Source organism: Orcinus orca, chromosome 18, assembly GCF_937001465.1.
Source record: "Orcinus orca chromosome 18, mOrcOrc1.1, whole genome shotgun sequence".
Lineage (NCBI taxonomy): Eukaryota > Metazoa > Chordata > Mammalia > Artiodactyla > Delphinidae > Orcinus > Orcinus orca.
In genome coordinates this window covers 9,265,414-9,288,015 of record NC_064576.1, presented here as the reverse complement: position 1 = coordinate 9,288,015, position 22,602 = coordinate 9,265,414, and the positions used below count along the sequence as shown (strand labels likewise).

General features: G+C 38.8%; 1 protein-coding gene across 2 annotated transcripts in view; it reads left to right on the top strand.

Annotated features, from left to right (window-relative positions):
- Window positions 1–22,602, top strand: part of ITGBL1 (integrin subunit beta like 1) — a 214,337-nt gene that overhangs the window by 178,219 nt on the left and 13,516 nt on the right. For both annotated transcript variants that reach the window (XM_004273622.3, XM_049701180.1), the window contains one exon: window positions 11,983–12,099. In XM_004273622.3, coding sequence (XP_004273670.1) covers window positions 11,983–12,099 — 117 coding nt within the window. The remainder of the gene's footprint in view (window positions 1–11,982; window positions 12,100–22,602) is intronic.

The following is a 22,602-nucleotide window of genomic DNA, read 5'->3' as shown; positions in this document are numbered from 1 at the left end:
ATGGGTCTCTTTCCAGTGTTTTTATTCTGTTCCATTTGTCTATTTGTCTAATATTTTACCAGCAATACACTCTTAAATGCTATAACTTTATAGTATGTGTTAAAATCTGGTATTGTAATTTCTCTACCCACTTTTCTCTGACAATAATGCTTTGGCTATTTTTGTCCCTCTGCATTTACATACCATTATGTTATCAAAATTATATCTTTTAAAAATTCTTGTCCTTTTTGTTTTTGCTATACAAAATAGAACTAATTTTTTTATATTAACCAGTTGTGTCTCATGACCTTGCTGAATTTACTTCTTAATTTTAATACTTCATATGTAGGTTTTTTGGATTTTCTACCAACATAATCATGCATACGTGAATAATGACAGTGTTATTTCTTCTTTCTTTATGCATCTTCTTTCTTTCTTTCTTTTGCTTTAGAGCACTTGATAAGAAGTCTGTACAATGTTGTTTAGAAATGGAGATAGTGGACATTCTTGTCTTGCTCCCAGTCTTGAGGGAAGTGTTTTCAATATTTTACTTCCAAATGTGATGTTTGCTGTAGATTTATTTTAGATTACCTTCATCAAAATTAGGAAGTTAGCTTCTATTCCTTTATTCTTTCCTCATGAAGGAGTGTTGAATATTATCAAATATACAGTGTGCATCTATTTAGATTATAATATGTTTTTTTTTCTGTGAATGTGGTGAGATACTTTGATGGATTTTTAAATGATTAAACCAACCCTCTAATCCTGGACTAAACACATTTGGAAATGATTTTTTGAAAATGTTGGATTTAAAGCTCGTGAGAGATATTAATCTGTAACATCCTTTTCCTGTAATGTCCTTGTGTGATTTTGTTGTCAAGGTTATTCTAGCATCGTGCAATTTAAGTTCTAGACTGACTTTTACAAAACATTATTTTAATTTTGTAGAGTTTTTTTTCATTTAGATTTCCCTATATTTACTTTCATTTTTCACTATTTTCTTTATTTTAATGTTTATGTTCTGGATGGATCATTTTCTTTTTGTGTGAAGAAATGTTTTCTTTAATATTTATTCTGATAAGGCTCTTCTAGTGACAACTTATTTTAGTTTTTGTTTGCCTGGAAACGTTCTCATTTTGTAATCAAATTGGTAGGATATTTTTGTTAGGCATAGAATTCTAATTTGGCACTTTCTTTCAGGATTTTAAAGATGTCATTCCATTGCCATGTGATTTAAGCATTTATTTTGGTAATTCAGTTGTCAATCTTCTTGTTTTTTTCCTTTGAAAGTAATACATCTTTTTATCTCTAACTATTTTTAAGATTTTCTCTTTGTCTTTCAGCAATTGACTATGCTGTGTGTCAGCAATGCTGTGTGGTTTTCTTTTTATTTATTCTCCTTAGGCTTTATGAAGCTTCTTGAATCCATAACTTAAATTCTTTGGGCATGTGTATTAGTTTGCTAGGGCTGCCATAACAAACTACCATGCACTGGGTGGCTTAAACAATAAAGATTTATTTCCTCTGGGCCTGGAGGCTGGAAGTCCAAGATCAAAATGTGAATAACCTGGATTTATTCTGAGGGTCTCTCTCCTTGGCTTGTAGATAGCCATCTTCTCTTTGTGTCTTCACATGGTCTCCCCTCTGTGTGTGTCTGTGTCCTAATCTTCTCTTCTCATAAAATCACTAGGATTGGGGCCCATTCTAATGACCTTACTTCACCTTAATTACCTCTCTAAAGATCTTATCCCCAAATATAGTCACATACTGTGGTACTGGAGATTAGGATTTCAACATGTGAATTGGTGGGGGTGGGGGGACACAATTCAGTCCATTACAGCACTATTGGAAGTGTCTTATCTATGACCTCTTAAAATATTACTTCTGCTTCATCCTGTCTTTTTTTCTGGGTACCCAACTAGATGCTTTGGATATTATTTCATGTCCAGTGTATTTCTTAAGCTTTTTTTATTCATTCTTTTTGTTTTCTATGCTTCAGTCTGGATATTTTTCCACTGACCTATCTTCCAGTTTACTAAGCCTCTTTTCTCCTGTGTCTAATTTGCCACTGACTCTCTTTATTCAATTTTTAATTTCAGTAACTGTATTTTTAAATTCAGAATTTCTACTTCATTTTTTATAGATGATTCTCTGAATAATTTCTCCATTTAGTAAAATAGTTTTTTGAATATATTAACCATAGTTATTTTAAAGTCCATTACTGACAATTCTAGTTTGGTCACCTGTATCATTTTTAGACCTTTTTGTATTGTCTATTTTTCTCTTTCCTTTTTAGTCATTCTGTCTTGTCTATTGATATAACTATTTTTTAATTGGGTATAAATATTGTTTAATAAAATTGGTAGAAATTTGTGAATGATGTTATCTTCCATGAAGAGATAATTTACTTTTTGTCTGGCAGACATATGTACAAAGGCAGATAACCTCAATCCAATCAGGCATTAAAATGATTTCTAAAGTGAAAACCTGGGATGTTTATGTTATGTTTATCAATGCCCTCCTTCTCAAAGGTCCCTGAGTTCCAAGTACTGTCTTTCCAGCCAGATGAAAAAACCAAAAGCTCTGTTTAGTTTATTCATCTTCTAGATGTTGCTTTCTGCTTAATGCTTTATCCTCTTGCCCTAAAAAGTTTCAGTCTTGACAAATGCATGAAGGGGATTATTTGTGTATTGGGTAGAACTCACTACCCTATGGTTCCTTTTTCTCTAGGATCTTGGCCACTTAAATCCAGGCTGCCTTAGGAGGCTTTGACTTATATATTGACGTTTTGCTAGTCAAAAATTATTTCTGAGGCTAGAGACAAAACGGACATAGGACTTTCAGGTGCCATAGGAGTTTGTTGAAAAATAATGTCAGAATAAAATACCTTTTAAAGAAGTAGCATTACTTAGTACAGAAACCGTAAGTTATCTGAAATACATTGTTGGCAGAGCAAAAAAGGAAGTAGACATTCATATTGAGGGAGAAACAGATTAGCTGTGAAAAAATGGTGTATTACTTCCAGTTATATAAAATTATAATATGTGGTTCTATTTGTGGAAGCCTTTTACTCTTCAAGTTATACATTTATTTATTTTTTTCTTAAAGTTTAAACACTATGCCACAAACAAATATCACAGTGGTACTTAGGAAATCCAAACAGTAATACTTAAAAAAATATTTCTGTTTTGGTGTCTTTAAAGTTACTTATTAAGTAGGTATTCCCAATTTTGAAAATTTTAAAATAGAAAGGTTTAGTTATTTTCTAAGATTATAGAGCATATAAGTGGTTGATATTAAATTCTATCTTAGGTCTTTCTGAATCCAGAGCACAAACTCTTAACTCTTATCAAAGACGGCCTTCTTGGCTTCAATTCCTTCAGTGATGGAAGCTTACTCCCTACCATGGCAGCACATTCCATAATGGACTACTCTGATGTGTATTATGTTATTTATTACAGTATATTAAACTCTGTTTCCCTGTAACTCATACCTATTAATCCTGAATATGTTAACTGTGCTATAAAATGACAGAGTTAAAGCAAGTTCACTATAGCCTTAAATTTTAAGTTTATTGAATTTCTGACATTTTTGACTACATGATTCCCAGACTCTGCATATATTTGACATTGCTTTATTGAAAAAAATTGGCTTAAATCCTGAATATGACGTTAAAGGATATTTTCCAAAAGTGAATGTAAAACATGTGGCTAAGTGTATACATAATTATTGATAAGACTTTATTTTTTAAAAAACATTTAGCTGCATAGATAAGTTATGTTTAGAATTTTACTTGCATATTTTTAAAATTTTAAATATTTTTATTTTGAGATACTTTTGATCTTAGAAGATTTAAGAATAGTACAAAGAACTTTTTTTACATGAGCCATTTGAGGATAAGTTGCTCACATGGAGTTACAATAGCTTCAAATTTAAATGTACGTATACTCATACATTCTGATATATGTATACATTTACATATATACTCAATGTTCTTTCTAATGTTTTATGATTTGGGAAAACTAATATTGGTAGATTCAGAAATAAAGACTAATTAAAAAATAAGTTATCAGGATAAAATATTGCTTTATGGTGTATTTTTTCTTCATTTTAAAAGATTAGCTTGTTGATGGAAATGTATTATTTATTGTTAGATGAATTTCATTGTTCAATCTGTAAAGTAAATTCTCTGATTATCCCTGATGTGGGAAGAAAGTCCACACTTGTTTCAAATCAATTTAATTAGCTCTCCTGAAATGTGCGTTAAGGAAGTGATATGTTCACTCACACTTTTGAATGTTTTAAAGTAACAAAACCAGCAAGAATTTAAAAGTGATTAAGGCCTGATTCTACCTTATCCCTTTTTTTCCCAAATATAGTTTATCTTCAAGAAACTTTCTATAGAAACGTTTCTCTGTATCAACTCTTTCACTGGTGAATAGCATTTGTTGTCTGTTTCTATCTTTGGCATTTGTCCCATAGAGTCTTTCATGGTGAATTACAATTGCATGTGTTTATTTATGCCCTATGGAATCAGTAATTCAATACCAGGCATAGGCCTGGATGTGATAGGATTTTTGTTTGCAGAATCCCAAAACCTTGTTTCTGAAGCAAGGTACTGCCCACTGTCCTGTGAATGGGTTTATCAGCCTCAAAGAATGAGATTCTTATTCTAATTTATATTGACTCATTCAGGATGGGCCACATTGATTAATTACTTAAGCTCCACATTTCCAACCTCATTCTTTCTCTGATTTTTTAACCTTGGGTCTATCGCATAGTTCCTGAGTTATATTGGTAAACACGTATGATATTGCTACCTAATTTATAAAATTTTTGTTAGAAATAAATGAATTGAGTAATTTTAGTTATTGTTATAGAAACTAATCTTAAGGTTGAAATAACGAGATACTCTTACTTAGAGGTCTAATAGACTTCCTCTGTGAAGTTCTGCTCAATACCTTGGAAAACCTTTAGGGAAAAGTGAAGCCTGCTACTCCCATATCCCAGTTTCAATTTTAGACACTCTAAGGGCAAACAACAGAAAACTATATCAGTACAACATTTGCTTAAATGTCTTATTTCCTCACAAAGGTCTGTGATTTATTACTTTAATCCTTGTATACTAAGAAGACACAAACAGAAGGATTGACATTTATCCATGTTTTTAAAAAGTTACGAGCATCTCTTCCTTGGCTAGCAAATGTAGTGTCAAAGTGTGGCTTGAATTATAAGAAGTCTCACTGCTCATTTTGAAATGGAAGGTGAAAGTTGCCTCTTCACTTTCAAATGTCTGATTACTTTATTCTCACACACAAAATATTTGTACTTAGATGAAATGGTACAGAATATTATAGTTCTGAAGTGTTTAATTCTTTCTCATAGAAATTTCAAGGGAACTTTGGATGCATTTGGCAGGAGCTTTTCCTAGTACAATCAGGTTGCTATGGTAAACCTATTATTTTAGGCAAAGGAGGACTGTGTTAGTAAAGTGCTAATCTCTTTTCTGTTTTATGTGAGCCTCTAATTACTCTCCAAATATTGAGCATGTACTGCAAGTGTGGTTTTGCCCTTTTAAAAAGTGGAAGAAAATAAGGTTGTAGAGAGTGTACCTTCTGTTCCCAGGCTAGCAGGTGCATTTGATGATATGGTGTTCTTAAATAATCTCATTCTGGATCAGGAAATACAGTTGGTTTATTTTTGTAGAGAAATAGAATCAGAAAGTAAAGGAATGGATTTTATGTGAGTTACTGAAATTCAAGCCTCCCATTATGTTTTTTTAATTATAAAAATAGAAATAATAATATCTGTTATTTATGGACCCCTTACTATGTGTCAGGTCCTGTCCTATGTACTTGATATGTATAATAATATTTAGCCTAACCAAAATCTTACGTGATCAGTGTCATTATTATCCCCATCCTGTAGCCGTAATAAATGAGGTTTAACTTAGTCTTCCAAAGAATCACATTTAAGATTGGATGTGCCAGGATTAAAATCCAGATTTATTTAAAATCAGAGCCCATTCTTTTAACTGAATCTTACGTTAAAATTTATTTTCTTTCTTCTTTGCCTGATTAACATTTAACAAACACTTTAAGACTCATTCCGAATTCACCTTTCCAGGAACCTTCTGTAACCCTATAGGGTGTGTGTGCTCATGTACTTTACCTGTATTCCCTCTACTATTAAAAGTTTTTAAATGTCTTTCTTAATTTTGTATCTTCAGGATAAACTAGATGAGCTGTAAACTGTGCTTTTTGTCCATGTTCTGACTTAAAGTTTTCCTGTATTTTGTAGAACTGTCAAATTTGAAATGCTTAAGTAAAATCTGTTTTAATCAGAACTTCTACGTATCTGCTTTACTTCATTACCCTTCTTTGCTAGTGTATAATAGCCTTTAAATACAATTCATAGGGATTGCAATCCATTATAAAAGTATGTCTTTGGACTAACTTTTTGTATGTCCTTAAAGGTTAAGTTTATTAAAATTTACCTGGAGTGGGCAGACTCAGTGTAAATTTCAGTTAAGTTTTGGTTGGATGATATTGATGATGTTGACTGAATTAATTTCTTTTCAGACAGTTATTTCCATCCTTTTCATCCTGTTCCTGGATTGTCTTTTTAAAAATTACTTGGTTTATTTGCATTTTTGAATATATCTTTCTTTAGATTTTCCTTTCAATTTGTTATATATAACAGAGTACTTGCTAGTGCTAGACCTGCAAACTTCCATTATCCTTCATTCTTACTTATCAGAATACTAATTGGATAATCATTTGAGAATCCACAGTTACATCTCCATAACATTAAACTAATCATTGAAATACTACCATTTAGTAAATAAAGGAGAGGAGACTCAATTTCTTATATTTTTTCTTTCTGAATTTGTTTTTATTTTTTTAAGTGTTTTATTTTCACATCTTTATTGGAGTATAAATGTTTACAAAGTTTTGTTAGTTTCTGCTGCACAACAAAGTGAATCAGCTATATGTATACATGTATCCCCATATCCCCTCCCTCTTGAACCTCCCTTCCACCCTTCCTATCCCACCCCTCTAGGTCCTCACAAAGCATCGAGCTGATCTCCCTGTGCTATGCAGCAGCTTCCCACTAGCCATCCGTTTTACATTTGGTAGTGTACATATGTCACTACTGCTCTCTCACTTCATGCCAGCTTCCCCTTCGCCCCATGTGCCCTCAAGTCTGTTCTGTACATCTTTGTCTTTATTCCTGCCCTGCCACTATGTTCATCAGTACCGCTTTTCAAAATTCCATATATGCGCGTTAGCATAAGGTATTTGTTTTTCTCTTTCTGACTTACTTCACTCTGTATGACAGATTCTAGGTCCATCCACCTTACTACAAATAACTCAGTTTCGTTCCTTTTTATGGCTGAGTAATATTCCATTGTATATATGTGCCACATCTTCTTTATCCATTCATCCGATGATGGACACTTAGGTTGTTTCCATCTCCTGGCTATTGTAAATAGTGCCACAATGAACATTGTGGTAAATGTATCTTTTTGAATTATGGTTTTCTCTGGGTATATGCCCGGTAGTGGGATTGCTGGATCATATGGTAGTTCTATTTTTAGTATTTTAAGGAACCTCCATACTGTTCTCCATAGTGGCTGTATCAGTTTACATTCCCACCAACAGTGCAGGAGGGTTCCGTTTTCTCCACACCCCCTCCAGCATTTATTATTTGTAGACTTTTTGATGATGGCCATTCTGACCGGTGTGAGGTGATACCTCATTGTGGTTTTGATTTGCATTTCTCTAATGGTTACTAATGTTGAGCATCTTTTCATGTATTTGTTGGCCATCTGTATGTCTTCTTTGGAGAAATGTCTATTTAGGTCTTCTGCCCATTTTTGGATTGGGTTGTTTGTTGTTTTGATATTGAGCTGCATGAGCTGCTTGTATATTTTGGAGATTAATCCTTTGTCAGTTGTTTCGTTTGCAAATATTTTCTCCCATTCTGAGGCTTGTGTTTGCTACTACCTCAACAGAGAACTTTGCTGGCTGCTAACAGGTTACAAATCAGCCTGGACCATAAATAGATCACTATTTATGGTAGGGTTCTGGCATGTATTTATTTAGTATAAAGTGTGCATTCACTGATCTACTAACGGTGTGAACCAAGTACTGTGGGATCAGAGAGAAGGAACAGATCCTCCAGGTGACCAAACAGGGATGGCAAGGAAGGGTTTATAGAGGATTTCAGATTTAAGCTGGCTATTGAACACTAGGTTGAATTTTATAGAGAAAGTTATAGAGTGCATGGCAGAGAGAAGAAATGGAGCACAAAAACAAAGTCTCTGAACATGAGTGCACTGTGATTGTTGGGTATAAGCTTAGGAAGGTGAGTTGGATCTTGTGTAGAAAGCCCTGTTGAGAAATTTGATCTCTGCCTTAAAGGTCATGTGGGACCATCACGGGAAGGGGAGTTCCATCATCATAGCTATGTTTTAGGAAAGTAGATTTTATGAAATTTGAAATTGAAAGGAGAAGAATGGTTAATGAAAAGAAGGAAGGCATCAAGTATGTCATCAAGTTTTTTCAAGACTCAGTGACAGATTAAATGAATAGCGACCTTCTCCGGGATAAAAGAATGCGGGAAAAGGAGTAAGTTTGTGAATAAAGGTGATGAATTTGCTGTGGAACGTATTTCATTGATGTAACTGTGGAAAACACAAATGAAGGTATTCAGGTGATTGGAAACGCCTTTGCATTCCAGGGAGAAACGTCTTATTCTAAATTCAAGTTCTTCCATTAAAGCTCACGCTTTGTGTCAGTGTTACCAAACTATTTACATGTGATTATTATTTAGTGCATCTGTTCAATAAATATTGGTTTAAACATTATGAGGACACATGAGAAGTGCAGTTAATTCTGATGTTTTTGTGAAGATGAGTGATTAGGAGGGTGCAAGTGTCATGGATTTGGTGGAATTTACTTTGGATCTTAAAGGATGAGTGGAAATTCACCTGGCAGGTCTATGTCCTGGTAGTGAATGGAGTGAAGTTGTGAACTGAGACAGCAAAATAATGCCCTTTAAAATGTGGACCGCATGAAGAATTTACTCTTCTTTACCTTTCTGTGTGTGACAGATTAGCCTTTCTTAATGCTTAATGCTTTGCCATCCCATCAGAATCTTCTGTATCCTAAAAACTAAATTAGAGCTACATACATAAAGTTAATTCAGCTAGTATTTGCCTTAACATATTTTTAAAACACCAACAGACACACGGCCTAAAAAATGAATTGCAAAATGGTTAATTATTGTCTGATATTTTAAACAGACGCTTGAATTACAATCTATCAGGAAAAAAAGGTACCTAGGACCATATATTAACACTTTACTATCCAACTGTATAAAAGGCGGGGGGCGGATAAATTGGGAGATTGGGAGAAATAGAAGACCCTATCCAGAATGAAAACAGTGAAATGGAGATATTTAAACACATATGCCAGTAGTTAGTTCATCCTTTTCAAAGAAGCCAATAATACATATTCAGGGAACTTCCTGTATGCCTCAGAATGCTAATAAAATGGTCAGCATAAATACATATGCCCTCAAACTTAAAAAGTGTTGTTTCTTGGTAACTGGGAGTGGATTACCTGTCAGGAATGATGTGGGTGAAGTTTCCCACATCTGTCCACCACGGACTAGTTAACCATACAGGGCCACACTGCTGACCGTCCTATATTTTGCCTCTCTCCACAATCTGGATCGTTGTTGTCCTTCACACATCTCCCTATGAGAGAACCAGTGTGTTTATGCACAGCTGGGGATTAACCAGGGCTCAGAAAATCTGGGTTCTAGGACCAATACTGCTGACGTCTACTTTGCTGGCCTTAAGCACGTCATTTAGCCTCAGCATACTTGAGTTTCCTCATCTATTAAATAAACTGCAGAAAGTCATGGATCCTCCTGACATTTTATAGCAAATAAACACGTGCTGGTATATTTTTCCAGGGAGAGATCTGGGGTCTACCAGTCAGAGTTCTTTCTTTTTTTTTTTTTGCGGTACGCGGGCCTCTCACTGTTGTGGCCTCTCCCGTTGCGGAGCACAGGCTCCGGACACGCAGGCCCAGCGGCCATGGCTCACGGGCCCAGCTGCTCCGCGGCACGCGGGATCCTCCCGGACCAGGGCATGCACCCGGGTCCCCTGCATCGGCAGGCGGACTCTCAACCACTGCGCCACCAGGGAAGCCCCACCAGTCAGAGTTCTTGATTGCGTACAACAGAAACCGAGGTCATTAACTGGGATGAAAAATCATTTTATTAGAAGAGTTTAGGCTCAGAACACAAGCTTGGACAATCAGCTCATGCAGGACCCCAGCGAAGCAAGGCACTGCTGAGAACCAACCCCTGCAGCCGTCACGTTTAAACTTCAGCCTCTGTGTGCCGAGCTCTCCTACCCCTGGATGCTCACTGCTATGCTGTTGCACTTGGCATTCTGCCACAGCCCTGTGCCTTGCTTTCACCCTCATGAATCCAAGCCCCGGCCAAGAGCGTCTGGCGTGTCTCTGTTCCGTCTGCCGGTCCATAGGAAGAGGGGGTATCATTGGGGAAAGAGGAGGGACTCTGACTCCTGCTGAACTTGGCACTGCCTCCAGGTTGGAGGAGAGATGGGTTGAAGGGTGGCCAGAACAACATTATCTATCGCCATATCTTTCACTGGATTCTCAAAGGGACCATAACCTCGCCATTTCTGCCACAAAAGATTATGAGTCACTGCGTTAGATTATGTTTAATTACAACTCTGAAATTATATGATTCTAAATACTAATTTTTCTTTCTTCCATCATATCCCAGCTCAGAATTTCTTTAACGAGATACAAATGCAGCAACAGAATGACTAACAACATTGCAGGGTCAGCCCTGAAGTATCTTATGATCATTTCAGTGGGTGTGTAATTATGATGGTTGGGATAATGACAGAGAGTAACAGATGTCTCGGAGTAGTCACTCAGCTGAATTTCTGGCAAACCAGTACCAATTCCTCAGAAAAAAGAAATGTACTTTCTGGTGCTGCATTATGAGTATATTAAGATACAATATGGCTTAATGTTTAGATGCACAAACTTTAAGTGTAATGAGAATGGGTATAAATTTTGAATCTGTCCCTTAAGAACTGGTTCACCAGGGAAAGTAACTTGGCCTCAGTATGTCTCCATTTCCTGTTTAGTAAAATGATAGTGATAATGCTAGTCAATGTGTGGTATTATGAAAACAAAATGACAGAATTGAAGGAATTATAGTGTTTGAGGCATAGTTACAGCTCCAGAAATAATAACAAATAACAAAAGACATAAAGATAAAGACTTAACTGTTTATAAACATAAATAGTTAAGAATCCCCAAACTATGAACCAAACTCATTCCAAAACATGTTTATACTTTTCAACTTTAAGTCAAGGATAATAGATATTTAGGACATGCACTCGGACGTGTGTTCCATGTTGAAATGACTTCTATGAACTCAAAAATTGATGCCAAATCATCACTAAAATATCAGGTTGAAATGTACCTATGAACATTTTCTTTCTGATGTGGCAGACAGACCCACACTAAAAATAGTTTTTTAAATGACCACATTATGGCAAATTATGTCAAAATATATAAAATTGACTCAGTTACGTTAAATGGTCTCATAAGTGGAATATGAAATACCCAGAGAGTTTAATAGTTGGATTATTCTTCAAAAGTGAATGAAACAAACAAAAAAATGAATGAAACAGAAAGTGGAAAGTAGAAGATGGGAACGACATGAGCCAGGAGTTGTCACTTCAGCTCCCACTGACCTCCTTGGCATTTGTGCTTGACCTTCAGCTTAACCTTAGGGAGGTAGGAAAAGGTATTTGCTGAGCTATTATCAGCCACAGACTAGAACTGGTCTAGGAAGTCTCATAGGATGCTTGCTTAATTTCAAAGCCTTCCTGATTCTGTGAGCCTCCTACTGAGTGCACTCTGCCTTTGTGTTTTGCAGGTAAGTGTGAGTGTGGCGAATGCACTTGCTACCCACCGGGAGGCGGCAGGGTATATGGCAAGACGTGTGAGTGTGACGATCGCCGCTGCGAAGACTTGGACGGCGTGGTCTGTGGAGGTGAGCAATTCTCAGAGCCCTCTGCTCCCTACGTGCAGCCTGCTTCACCTGGCCTTTCTTATCCTACTTCTCCTTCTTTTTTTAAAAAAATTCTGTTACAAAGAAGATAAACAAAAAGCAATACACAATTAGACCTAAAAGCAGTATACCGTTAGGTTGGTAAGGACCTTGGCCTCTTGATTTAATCCACGTGTATGTATGTGACAGGATAAAGCAAGCTATTGATAAAAGATGGTGGAGACTAAACCAAGTCCTCTGAAGACAGTGAAAGGGTTTGCTTCAACCAGTTTACAGTTTCGATTACTGATAAAAACGGATCGGGGAAGTATCACCTGAGACTTGGAAAATAAAGCAGTAAGACTATATTCCAAGTTAATTACACAATCACAAGAGATATACACTCAGTTTCCATGATGGCTCTGAGACCCCAAAACGAACTTACTGAAGTAATAAACAGTGCAAAGGAAGAATGAGGCAGATGAGGGTCGTCACGAAGGTTAACACAGCAGAAAGGAGAGTCCCAGGGGTAGAATGTTGCCAGTGTCCACCTGAGCTTCATCCAGGGGAGGGAAAGGGGGTTACCATGGTTCTAGTTCAGTCTTGCAAAGCTCCGTATTGTAGAGAGGGTGCATGCCGATTGCGGTTCCTTCCAGGTTTCCAGGACAATTGAGGTGAACTGGACATGGAATCACACTAAAATAATATAACTGTATCTCTTTAAGATAATTATCATAATGCAGTTGGGCACTATTATTGGGGGAAAAGCCCGCACATGTACATACAAGTGATGGAAGGCTGGCACACCACCCATCTCTATCATCTCTCTGACCTCTATGTATATCTATCTAGCTACTCTCTCTCTAACCAACTATAAAACACTTGGAATTTGATCAAAAATATTTTCTTCTTTCCTTTCTCTGTGAGCCAAGGGAAAAGGCCCTTTTTAATAACTGTTGGGCTGGGTGGTTTCTCTCTTGCAGTTCCCATGACAGACATCCTCAGAGATAGTTCCTGCTTTTCTCATTTCACAAATGGAAAAGTGAATGAGGTTTGAGGTGTTAATGTCCCATCACTGAAAAGTGCCAGACTCAGGGTTGGAGCTGTGGAGTTCAGTTCACAGATCTCTCTCTAAACCACAATTTCCCCCAGAGTGATATCCCGCTGTTTTGACTTTATATCAATATTATTTTTAGTTTAGAGTCTCTTTTCACTCGTGTTAGTTATCAGACATATCTAAACAGATTATAGTCCTTTTTATTGTTGTTGTTAAGTACTTGACATTTTACAAACCTGTCATATCTACATACCCATTAAATGACCAGTCCCCCCTTCCCCCAGCGAATCTCTCTTTCTCTCTATCTTTGGGGAGGAAACCAAAGATGAAAGCAAATCTATATATCTGCTTGTTAGAAGAGATCAAATGTTTACTAGGTAAGTGAGAAAGCATCTCACAAAGGGATAATTTTTTAGACTGATTCTTGACTCTGCGTGTCTACACTCTGGATTTGTCCATCTACCCAGAGTCCTCTGTGTCCCAGAGGGCCATGACTCCCATTAGCCAAACTAGTAAAAGACCAATGTACAAACAAGAACACCAATTACTTGATATACAATCAGAAATATAATTGCCCCAGAGACTAGAATTTTTTTTTTGTAGAGAAACTCTATGAGAAGTAAGAATCTGAGATAAGGATTTGGATGCAAGTCCTTGGAAAGGGGAAGGAGTTTCTGGTAGGAGAGTGGGAAAGTGTGGCATGGAGGAGGGGGCAGCCAATTAAGACTGTGCTGTCAACCCAGTTACTGCTGTGGTCAACTGGAGCTTCATCCCAGCACAGAGGATGGAACTCTAGGAGCCCGAGTAAAACACACAATTCTTATATCATCAGTCATTGGTTGAGGAATGCTTCTAGGAGACGTTAACTGCCAGGCCACATCCAGCATGCCTCACAGGTACAGGATCAGAGCAGGCTTCTGTGGCTGGAGAAAACCTCGGGGCAGAGAACCCAGGGGGTGCCAAGTGAAAGTCATCATAACAGAAAGGATGACGTTGCCGGGGGATCCCTGCAGAATACACATGCGGAAGGACCGCAGCTCTCACGCCGGGTGGTCTATCCTCTCTGGATAGTGCAGATTCTTATTCTTTACCACTGGCTAGATTTTCCTACCGACAATCCATCCTCTCTTTGATTGGATACAGGATGTGGCACAGTAGCCTAGGCAGTAGCCGGAGACAGGCTAATATATCTTATCCTCCTGGTAGAGCCTTGGCTACGATTTGGGAGATCCTTGCTTACACATTTAGAGATTAATTCTTAGATGGTTGATCTTCCCAAATATAGATGATATTGGAACATAATTATCAGAGCACAAACGTGTTTTCAAAGTTGGGAAAAACTTTGCTGCTTCTCCTGTGTCAGCTAGCAGCCAACAAATATTAGTACAATAGTAATCAGATAAGCAAAGCATCTTTGATCTCTATAATTGGATGGATTCTCTTGGTGTTTCTTCTTAAATTTTAGCAACCAGCTCTAGGAAATCATCTATGCATTTTAATTTCGTATTTTAGATTGTATTAAAGACATTTTACTGACCGAAAGATCTTGGAACATTTTTCAAGTAGGTAAAGGAAACACACCTTGGAAATTTTTCTTGAAAATATTTTGTGTTGTTATTCTTAAATTTCACTTTGACATTCAGATAATGTCCTTGAGAGATTTAGGGTTAAGATAATACCAGTAATTTCTTTCTTTTTTTTTTTTGGCTGCATTCGGTCTTCGTTTCTGCACGCGGGCTTTCCCTAGTTGCGGCGAGCGGGGGCTACTCTTCGATGCGGTGCATGGGCTTCTCATTGCAGTGGCTTCTCTTTGTTGCAGAGCCTCGGCTCTAGGCACGTGGGCTTCAGTAGTTGTGGCACGCGGGCTCAGTAGTTGTGGCACGCGGGCTCAGTAGTTGTGGCTCGCGGGCTCTAGAGCGTGGGCTCAGTAGTTGCGGCACACGGGTTTAGCTGCTCTGCGGCATGTGGAATCTTCCCGGACCAGGGCTTGAACCCATGTCCCCTGCATTGGCAGGTAGATTCTTATCACTGCGCCACCAGGGAAGTCGAATACCAATAATTTAAAAGGTTGTCGATTGGCTTCACTTACCTTCTCCTGCTTCATCTGAGCTCTGCAGCCCAGTTGACAGCCTGGAGCCTTAAATTCTGCCGCAGGTTCTGCACTAGGGCCTATGCACACATCTGTACACATTTCAGTGTGTAGTTTTTTTTGTGACTCTTTACTCTGATGGTCAGTCCTATTGCTTGGAGGGAGATAGTTCCAGGAAGGAGAGGGAGAGAGATGTCCCCCTCAGTGGTCAGCTCATGTGTATCTGAAGTGACATGTAGCTACAAAAGCTGCCCATAGCTTACAGTCCACACTGATGCTCTGTTAGTGTTCCTCAACAGGATAAGTCTAGTCTTGGTATTCATGGTGGCTGCGGTCTATAAAGTTGTCTTGAACAGGGATTTGGCAAATACTCACTGCTCCTGAGGGAAATACGGGCCTAGCTAGGTTCCTGCCCCTGTTTGCAGCATTTTTATCAGCCAATCAATACATAACCTTGTTTTATGTGTGTGTCTATGTAAAGACATATTGTGTCATATGTAGTTGATTTATTAACATTGAACTCGGCCAACAGCCCTATAACTCACGCCTGAATGAAGATTATTTGGCTCACGGATTTTCTCCGTAAGGCACATCGCAGCCTTTTTTGCACTTAGGGACACTGGATAGCACTTCAGCACTGTACTTGGGAGCCATCTAAAAACATTGAAATCGCCAACAAAAAGCACAAAAATGCAAAATGTACAGCACCAAGTATATTGGGAAAAGGACACTTGTTTACAGTGTAAGAGCTGAACAAAGAAGGCAGAGTGTGACCTTCTTTGATCTTTGCTGGGAATGTGAACCTCAGGCAACTCAATTTTTTTACCATTCGGCCCGTGTTCTCAAATGACCTGGAAAGCTTCTCGAGTGTTGATTTCAGGGATACAAATAAATTTTAGCGAGTAGGCAAGTTATCAAATATGAAATCTTCGAATAGTGAAGATCAACTGTAATTCATGTTCTCACTGGAAACATCACCTCCCACGTGAGTTTTGCACTTGGCCTCCAGTACTCAAGGTACTTTAATTTTAATTTCTCTATTTTCTGAGCACTGCTTTATGGAAGGAATTATTTGAGCCTTGGCTATTATAGCCTTGAATTTCATTTATGTCTCAGCTGCTCTCTGGACAGAAATTACAAGAAACATGCCATTATTAACAAGTTGGAACGTAAATAATTTCAGTGTTAAAGTATATGACATAGTAAACCCACTGATAAGGGGATCACAGGTTCCTTTCACAAACATTTATGTAAATGTACTTAACTATTTAGAAATGTAAATGGCAATATAGTACAGTAGTTAAGACTACAGACATGAGGCTTTCTTGGTTCCAACCTTGGTTCTGCCACTTACTCCCCATATGACCTGAGGCAATTTACATAACCCCCATTTCTCACCTATAAAAGATGATTATAATATATGTCTCTTGTAGGGTTATTGTGAGATTAAGTGAGTTAATGTGTATAAAGTACTTAGCACATGTGTCATATGTTATATACATTAGATATTATTATCATTAGTGTTATATACCTATAGGGAGAATGATAGACATAACCTCTCAGGTGGAATTTTATGCTGTGGATTCCAGTAAACTCTATGCAACACAGAACAGAGCTCCACGTTTGCTTGGTTATTCCTTTTGTAACCACCGTTTATTCAGAACTGTGACTGTCTTGTCTTCAGTTTTGGACGGCATAGATGAATTCTCCTGTCTGTTGTTTTTGCATGGTGCAGTTTCTATCCTCACACTTGCCACTGAGCTACCAAATCAAAGTGGCCATGTGCATCTCAGAAGTATTTTTAGTGGCTCTTACTCAGCAGGGCACCTTCCATGGAGAAGCTTCTCATGGGTTTGCAAGCAGGGAGGAGCACAGGTAAGAAGACACTGGCTGTTAGGGCTTGAATAAGAGCATGCATCGCCAAAGTTTCTATATTTCTCAGTCTATCTAAAAATATCCGTTATCATAAGAACATCTCTTCTTATTTAATAATATCCTATCATGTAATAATTAAATCAGCAAATACGCATTGCATACTTACTCCATGTAAAGGCCAGCACTGCCCCTCAAACACAAGCATGTCCTTAAATATTTTTGATCTCCTTGATGCCTTTACCTCTGACCTGTATGTCTGCATTCCTCTTGGTTCAATCTTCAACCCATGGAAACTTGCTCTGTCTCCCACCATTCTGTATAACTGACTCCCTGGGGATTTTCGTAATTCTTAGTTGCCCAAATCCGGGGTGCCGTTCAGGTCTCATTCTACGTGACCGCTTTTCAGCGTAGAGCTGTGGTTACTCTACTCAGAATCCCCCTTGACATGGTCTCCTGGGCCTCAGAAACACCTTCCCCCTGTTTCTTCTCTCACTTCTCTCATAACCACTTGATCTTTTCTTCTTACTCATCTCTCAGAGCTTACCAGTAAATCTTAGCACTTCCCTAGAAATGGCCTTTGCATGTCTTTTCTGCTCACTGTTTACTGTCCTCGAGTAATCTCCGCTTCTTTCTTCCTCTTTTATCTTGAGGTCAGTGTCTGCCAAGATGATTTCTTAGCATCATTCCCTCCTGGCTTCATACTCTTCAAATTCGAATAAATATTTCCAATGTGGAAATTCCTCCACATTCTGCATGGTTGAAACTGAGGTAATCGTTTATTTTTTTCTTTAATTCAAGAAATATTTGTTGAGCTCCAGCTCAAACAGCTCAAAAACTGTTTGCCAGCCCTGGAGATTCAGTGGTGAATCTATTGGAGTTGATGATTATGCTTGAAGGGTAACATTGAGAAAGGAAGGGTAATGAGGTGGATGGTCTGAAAGAAGAAGCACTAGTTCAATGGAAACATACATGATAGGGGCTTTGACATAGACTGGAGGCTACGGAAGACTTCGCTAATGCCTTCACATTTGGTAAAAACTATATGATGCATGACGTGCTTGACATGTATTAATCAGCTAAGCATCATGACCACCATACTTGGTAATTGAATGCATAGAACGTAGCCAGGTGAGGAGAGATGGGTGTGACCCAGGAGTCACAGAACAGTGTGCCGAGGCATATGCGGGAAGGGAGGGTGACATGTTCAAGGGGTTTTTGAGAACTGGAGAGAAACCCTGTGTGATAGGAGATGAGAATGCAAAGGGGAGCAGGGTATGACAGATTTTGTAAACCGTGTTAATGATTTGGGGCTTTACTCAAGCGATGATCGGAAGCCATACAAGGAGTTTACACAAGACAATAGCGTTATCACTCTGTTTAAAAAGTACCTCTGGCTGCCAGGTGAAGTTTGGATTGCTGGGAGGAGTGTGTATTTGTGGGGTTGGTGGGTGAATGTGGATTTAGGAGATGAGTGGTGAGAGATGAAGGTGGTTTAGCTAGATGGAGGACGGTAAAGATGGAAAAACTTGGATGTATTGGAGACAGTATTAGAAATAATATGGACAACAGGCTAACAAAACCCTTTACCTTGCTGCAAGAGACTCTGACCCTCTGTTAACCTCCCCACTCCAGCTCCCTGGAAACAGAAGAAGATGGTAGATGCCAATGTTACCAGGCAACATTGCTCATGGTAATGTGACCTATGATCGATAAATTTCAACTAGATTGGGAGGGATTGTGAATGAACTATGAATGTCTTATGGGAATGCCATGGTTTTTGGCTTCCATGAGTGCTGTGACTCTGCCACCAGGCATGTCCCTTGCAGGTTTTCTGGAAGCTATGCTTAAGGAATAGTTAGAAGAGATTTTGGGCTCCTATGGGGCATAAGACTTCTAAGCCACAGAAGCCTCAGCATCTGTGCGATACGGAGTTCATTGAAGTGTCCATCTCCAAAACAGGACAAAAAATTACATCTGTTTTAGATTTCTTGATTCACCAGCTACAGAATGTTTTGGAAGGAAGTTGGCATCATACGAATCAGCAGTTCTGTGCCTTGAGGAAGGATGGCAGCTACTTTGTTCAAAGCATTTGGTCTCCCCATCATGTGGCAGCCAGTGGGGAACGAATCTCACTACTAGGAGTGTGTGAAACACATTAACATCATCCCTCTGGTGTAGCTTCCGAGAACAAAATTGACATCACTAATATGGGTAATTTTCTCAGTTCACTGCCAGACACTGAGCCATAGTGTCTGTGACCTTTCACCTGGAGGGACGGACAAGAAGCACGTTTCTACTGTGTGGCCAGAGATCAAAATGCGGGTCCCTGGCTCCAAAGCAGGGACTCCCTGAGCACTTTAGCAAACAAGGAATAAGTAAAACCAAAAATAACTGTAAACCTACCGAATCAGCAGGCTCATGAGACCTAAGAGCCAATGATTTTTATCCACCTTCCCAACAATAAACGCTGAAAGCGATTAAACCAATTCTGGGAGGCTGGGATAAATTAGCAGCTGTACCTGAAGGTGAATGTAAGCAATTACATAATTTTAAGCAGTTCAGTTTTGATTACACCAAAATTACAACCTGAAAGTGAGGGTCATGACAGTGACTGGCAAAGAGAAAGTCAATAGGAAGTAAGACCATGCCTCACTTACTTACTGGTAAGTCATGTTCAATGATCATAGACCACATGTGGATCTTCTCAAAACATCCCTATTAACAATAAAAATTTTATGTGACCTACAAATGCATGGATTTTTAAAATCAGATGTCACTACTGAAAGAAAAACACACTTCATCCAGAGAGGTAGTCCCTAAGATGTATTCATTTTTAGGGTACTTGATTTTAAGATTTCATAAGGAAAATATATCTACATGTTGGCTCACGTGTGTTTAATTGTTTTGAACTAATATAAGCTAAACCAGAGATCTCCCTCCTGTACTCCACATACCCAGGATGAGACTAAGGAGTGGACTGGTTATTGCTTTTCTCTGCTTTGTCCTCTCTGCTTCTGAAATGAGACTATGAGTACAGTTTAAGAAACAAGAAGGGATAATGAAGAGCCACCTATTAATTATACAATCAGTTCACATTTCATTTCTTCAGGGAGTTCTTTGGTTTGTAGCTGCAATTTGAAGAAGATCAGGCAGCCTGAGAGTATGAGTGCAGTGACCACCACCCCCTTCCCAGGCATTGCTGGAATTCTCACATTGAGGAAGGTTCAGACCACTCACTCAGGCCACGCCTTTCTTAGCTGGACAATGTGGGTAGCAGTGTGATTATCTCCAAATTACATCTTAAAATCACAAACCTCTTTCCTGAGTTTGTAAGTGTACCAGTGTTGGGATGCACCCTGCAGGCCTATAAGCTTTGTAGTTGCCCAACCTGGAGACTGAACAAAGAGACATCAGTCGTTTATCGGGCAGGGGATCTTACAAGTCTGCAGCAAAAGGTCCTGGAGTGACACCGCACCATTTATGGCAGACATCAGGACATGGCAGCAATTTTTGCTACTCCAGGGAGGAGGAGGTTACCATTATGGGCGGAACTGATGTCAGGTTGGCTCATCAGTTACCAGGGAAACCAGTGGCTGGGGCAAGGGGCCAGTACATATACAGTATGTTTATTAAGCCTATAATTAAGAGGATTGGATGGTCAAGTGAGTGAAGGAGGGACTGGTCGAGCAGGGGATGTACAGAGAGCAGGGGCGCAGCCATCCTGAATGGCCTCACCACACAACCAGTTAGGACTGTGTTCAGCTACAGGCCTGCAGATTGTCACTTCAGGGATGGATGGATGGTGAGGTAACTACCTGAGAGCCGTCAGAGTCCCACACACCCTCTCTCTTCATTTCCTCTCTGCCCTTCGAGTATGACTTGTTGTCATGCTCCTTGAAAATCTCCCATTGTGCTCATCTTCCAGGAAAGAAGAAAGGGAAAATAGGACAAAGGGCAAAGGATAACATGCTAGCTGAGTCTGTCCCATTTTCTTTGGAAGACAATAGCTTTCCTGGAAACCTCACCCAAGAGATTTTCTCTTATATCTCACTTATTAGAGCTAAGTCCTAGGGGCACCTCTAGGTCAAAAGGAGCCTGAGTAATCAAATATTTTCCAGATGAACTATTATCACCTCTCTGAAAAATAATGAGGCTTCCCCTAGTATTAACAACGGGAAAAGAGTATTGGGCAGGCAGTATGTAGTATCTGATGCAATTAGATACCTTCATGTGTCAGTTTCCTAATTGAGAACCGTCACTGCAGTGTATTGAGGAAGTGTGTCTCAGAGCCCAGGGATTCATTGGAAATGTCATTGTCTAGAGCATCACTGTTCAATAGAATTTTCAAAGATGATAGGAATGTTCCACATCTGCCTTATTTGATACAGTAGCCACTGACCACATATGGCTGTTGAACACTTGAAATGTGACTAGTGCAACTGAGAAACTGAATTTTAAATTTTACTGAATGTTAATAAATTTAAATGGTCACATTGACTAGTGATTACTACATTGGACAACACCTATCCAGAGCATTCTTGGTGAATATTTTGGTGTGGGGGAAGGGAAGAGAATAGGAAGAAAAATTTCTGTTGCTAGGGGGGAGTGCCAGATGCCAGGAGGTAAGTGTCAGGGAGAGGATGAATGGCAATGGAAATGAAAATTGAATGGAAAATTGCTCGCCTGTATGAAGAGTTGGGAAGTTACATGAAGGCAGATTTAGTGGACTTCAAATGATTCATTTAGGCTGGTTCTCTCTACAGGTTCATTCTTGAATGATCTATCATACACTTATTATACACAGATAACCTCACTGTGGATTCTACCACCAAGCAGAGATGTTGTTCTCACTGAATGGTGCATATAGATGATTCTCCCAGTTCTGCTACCCCTGGATGTTCCACTCATAGGCCTAAGAGACAACTTAGTAGGGTTGGTCTGGCAAAAGTTGACTGAAACTACTCTTCTGACCTTTATGGTCTTTTTTTTTTTTAACTCCAATTTTCAGGACCATTCTACTCAATAGGACTCCTTTATGGAATATGCTCCTTGTCATCTTACAAGACAACACAGTCATCTCATCTTTCTTCTTCTTGACTGGAGGACGCTACTTGTCTGGCTTCTCCCCTCTATCCTACCCTAAATATTGGAGTTTCTCAAGACTTATCTCTCCCTAGGTGGGCTCATTCACTTCTAAAGCTTTAAATGCCATGTCCTTTTGGAAACTCCAACACATACAGACCTAGCTCCAACCTGTCCTCAAACGCCAGGTTTGTGTCAGCTGCTTACTTGGCCTCTCCTTGGTTGTCTTAAGAGTATCTCAGACACACAAGGTTCAAAATGGAACTGATTTTCTGCCCTCAAACTTTCCCTCCTGCAGCTTCCATATCTATTAGACAGCATCGTTATTCACAGGATTTCTTGAGTCAGAAAACTAGTCCTTTCTTTGTCTCACCTGCCACGTACAATCCAGCAGCAAGTTCCA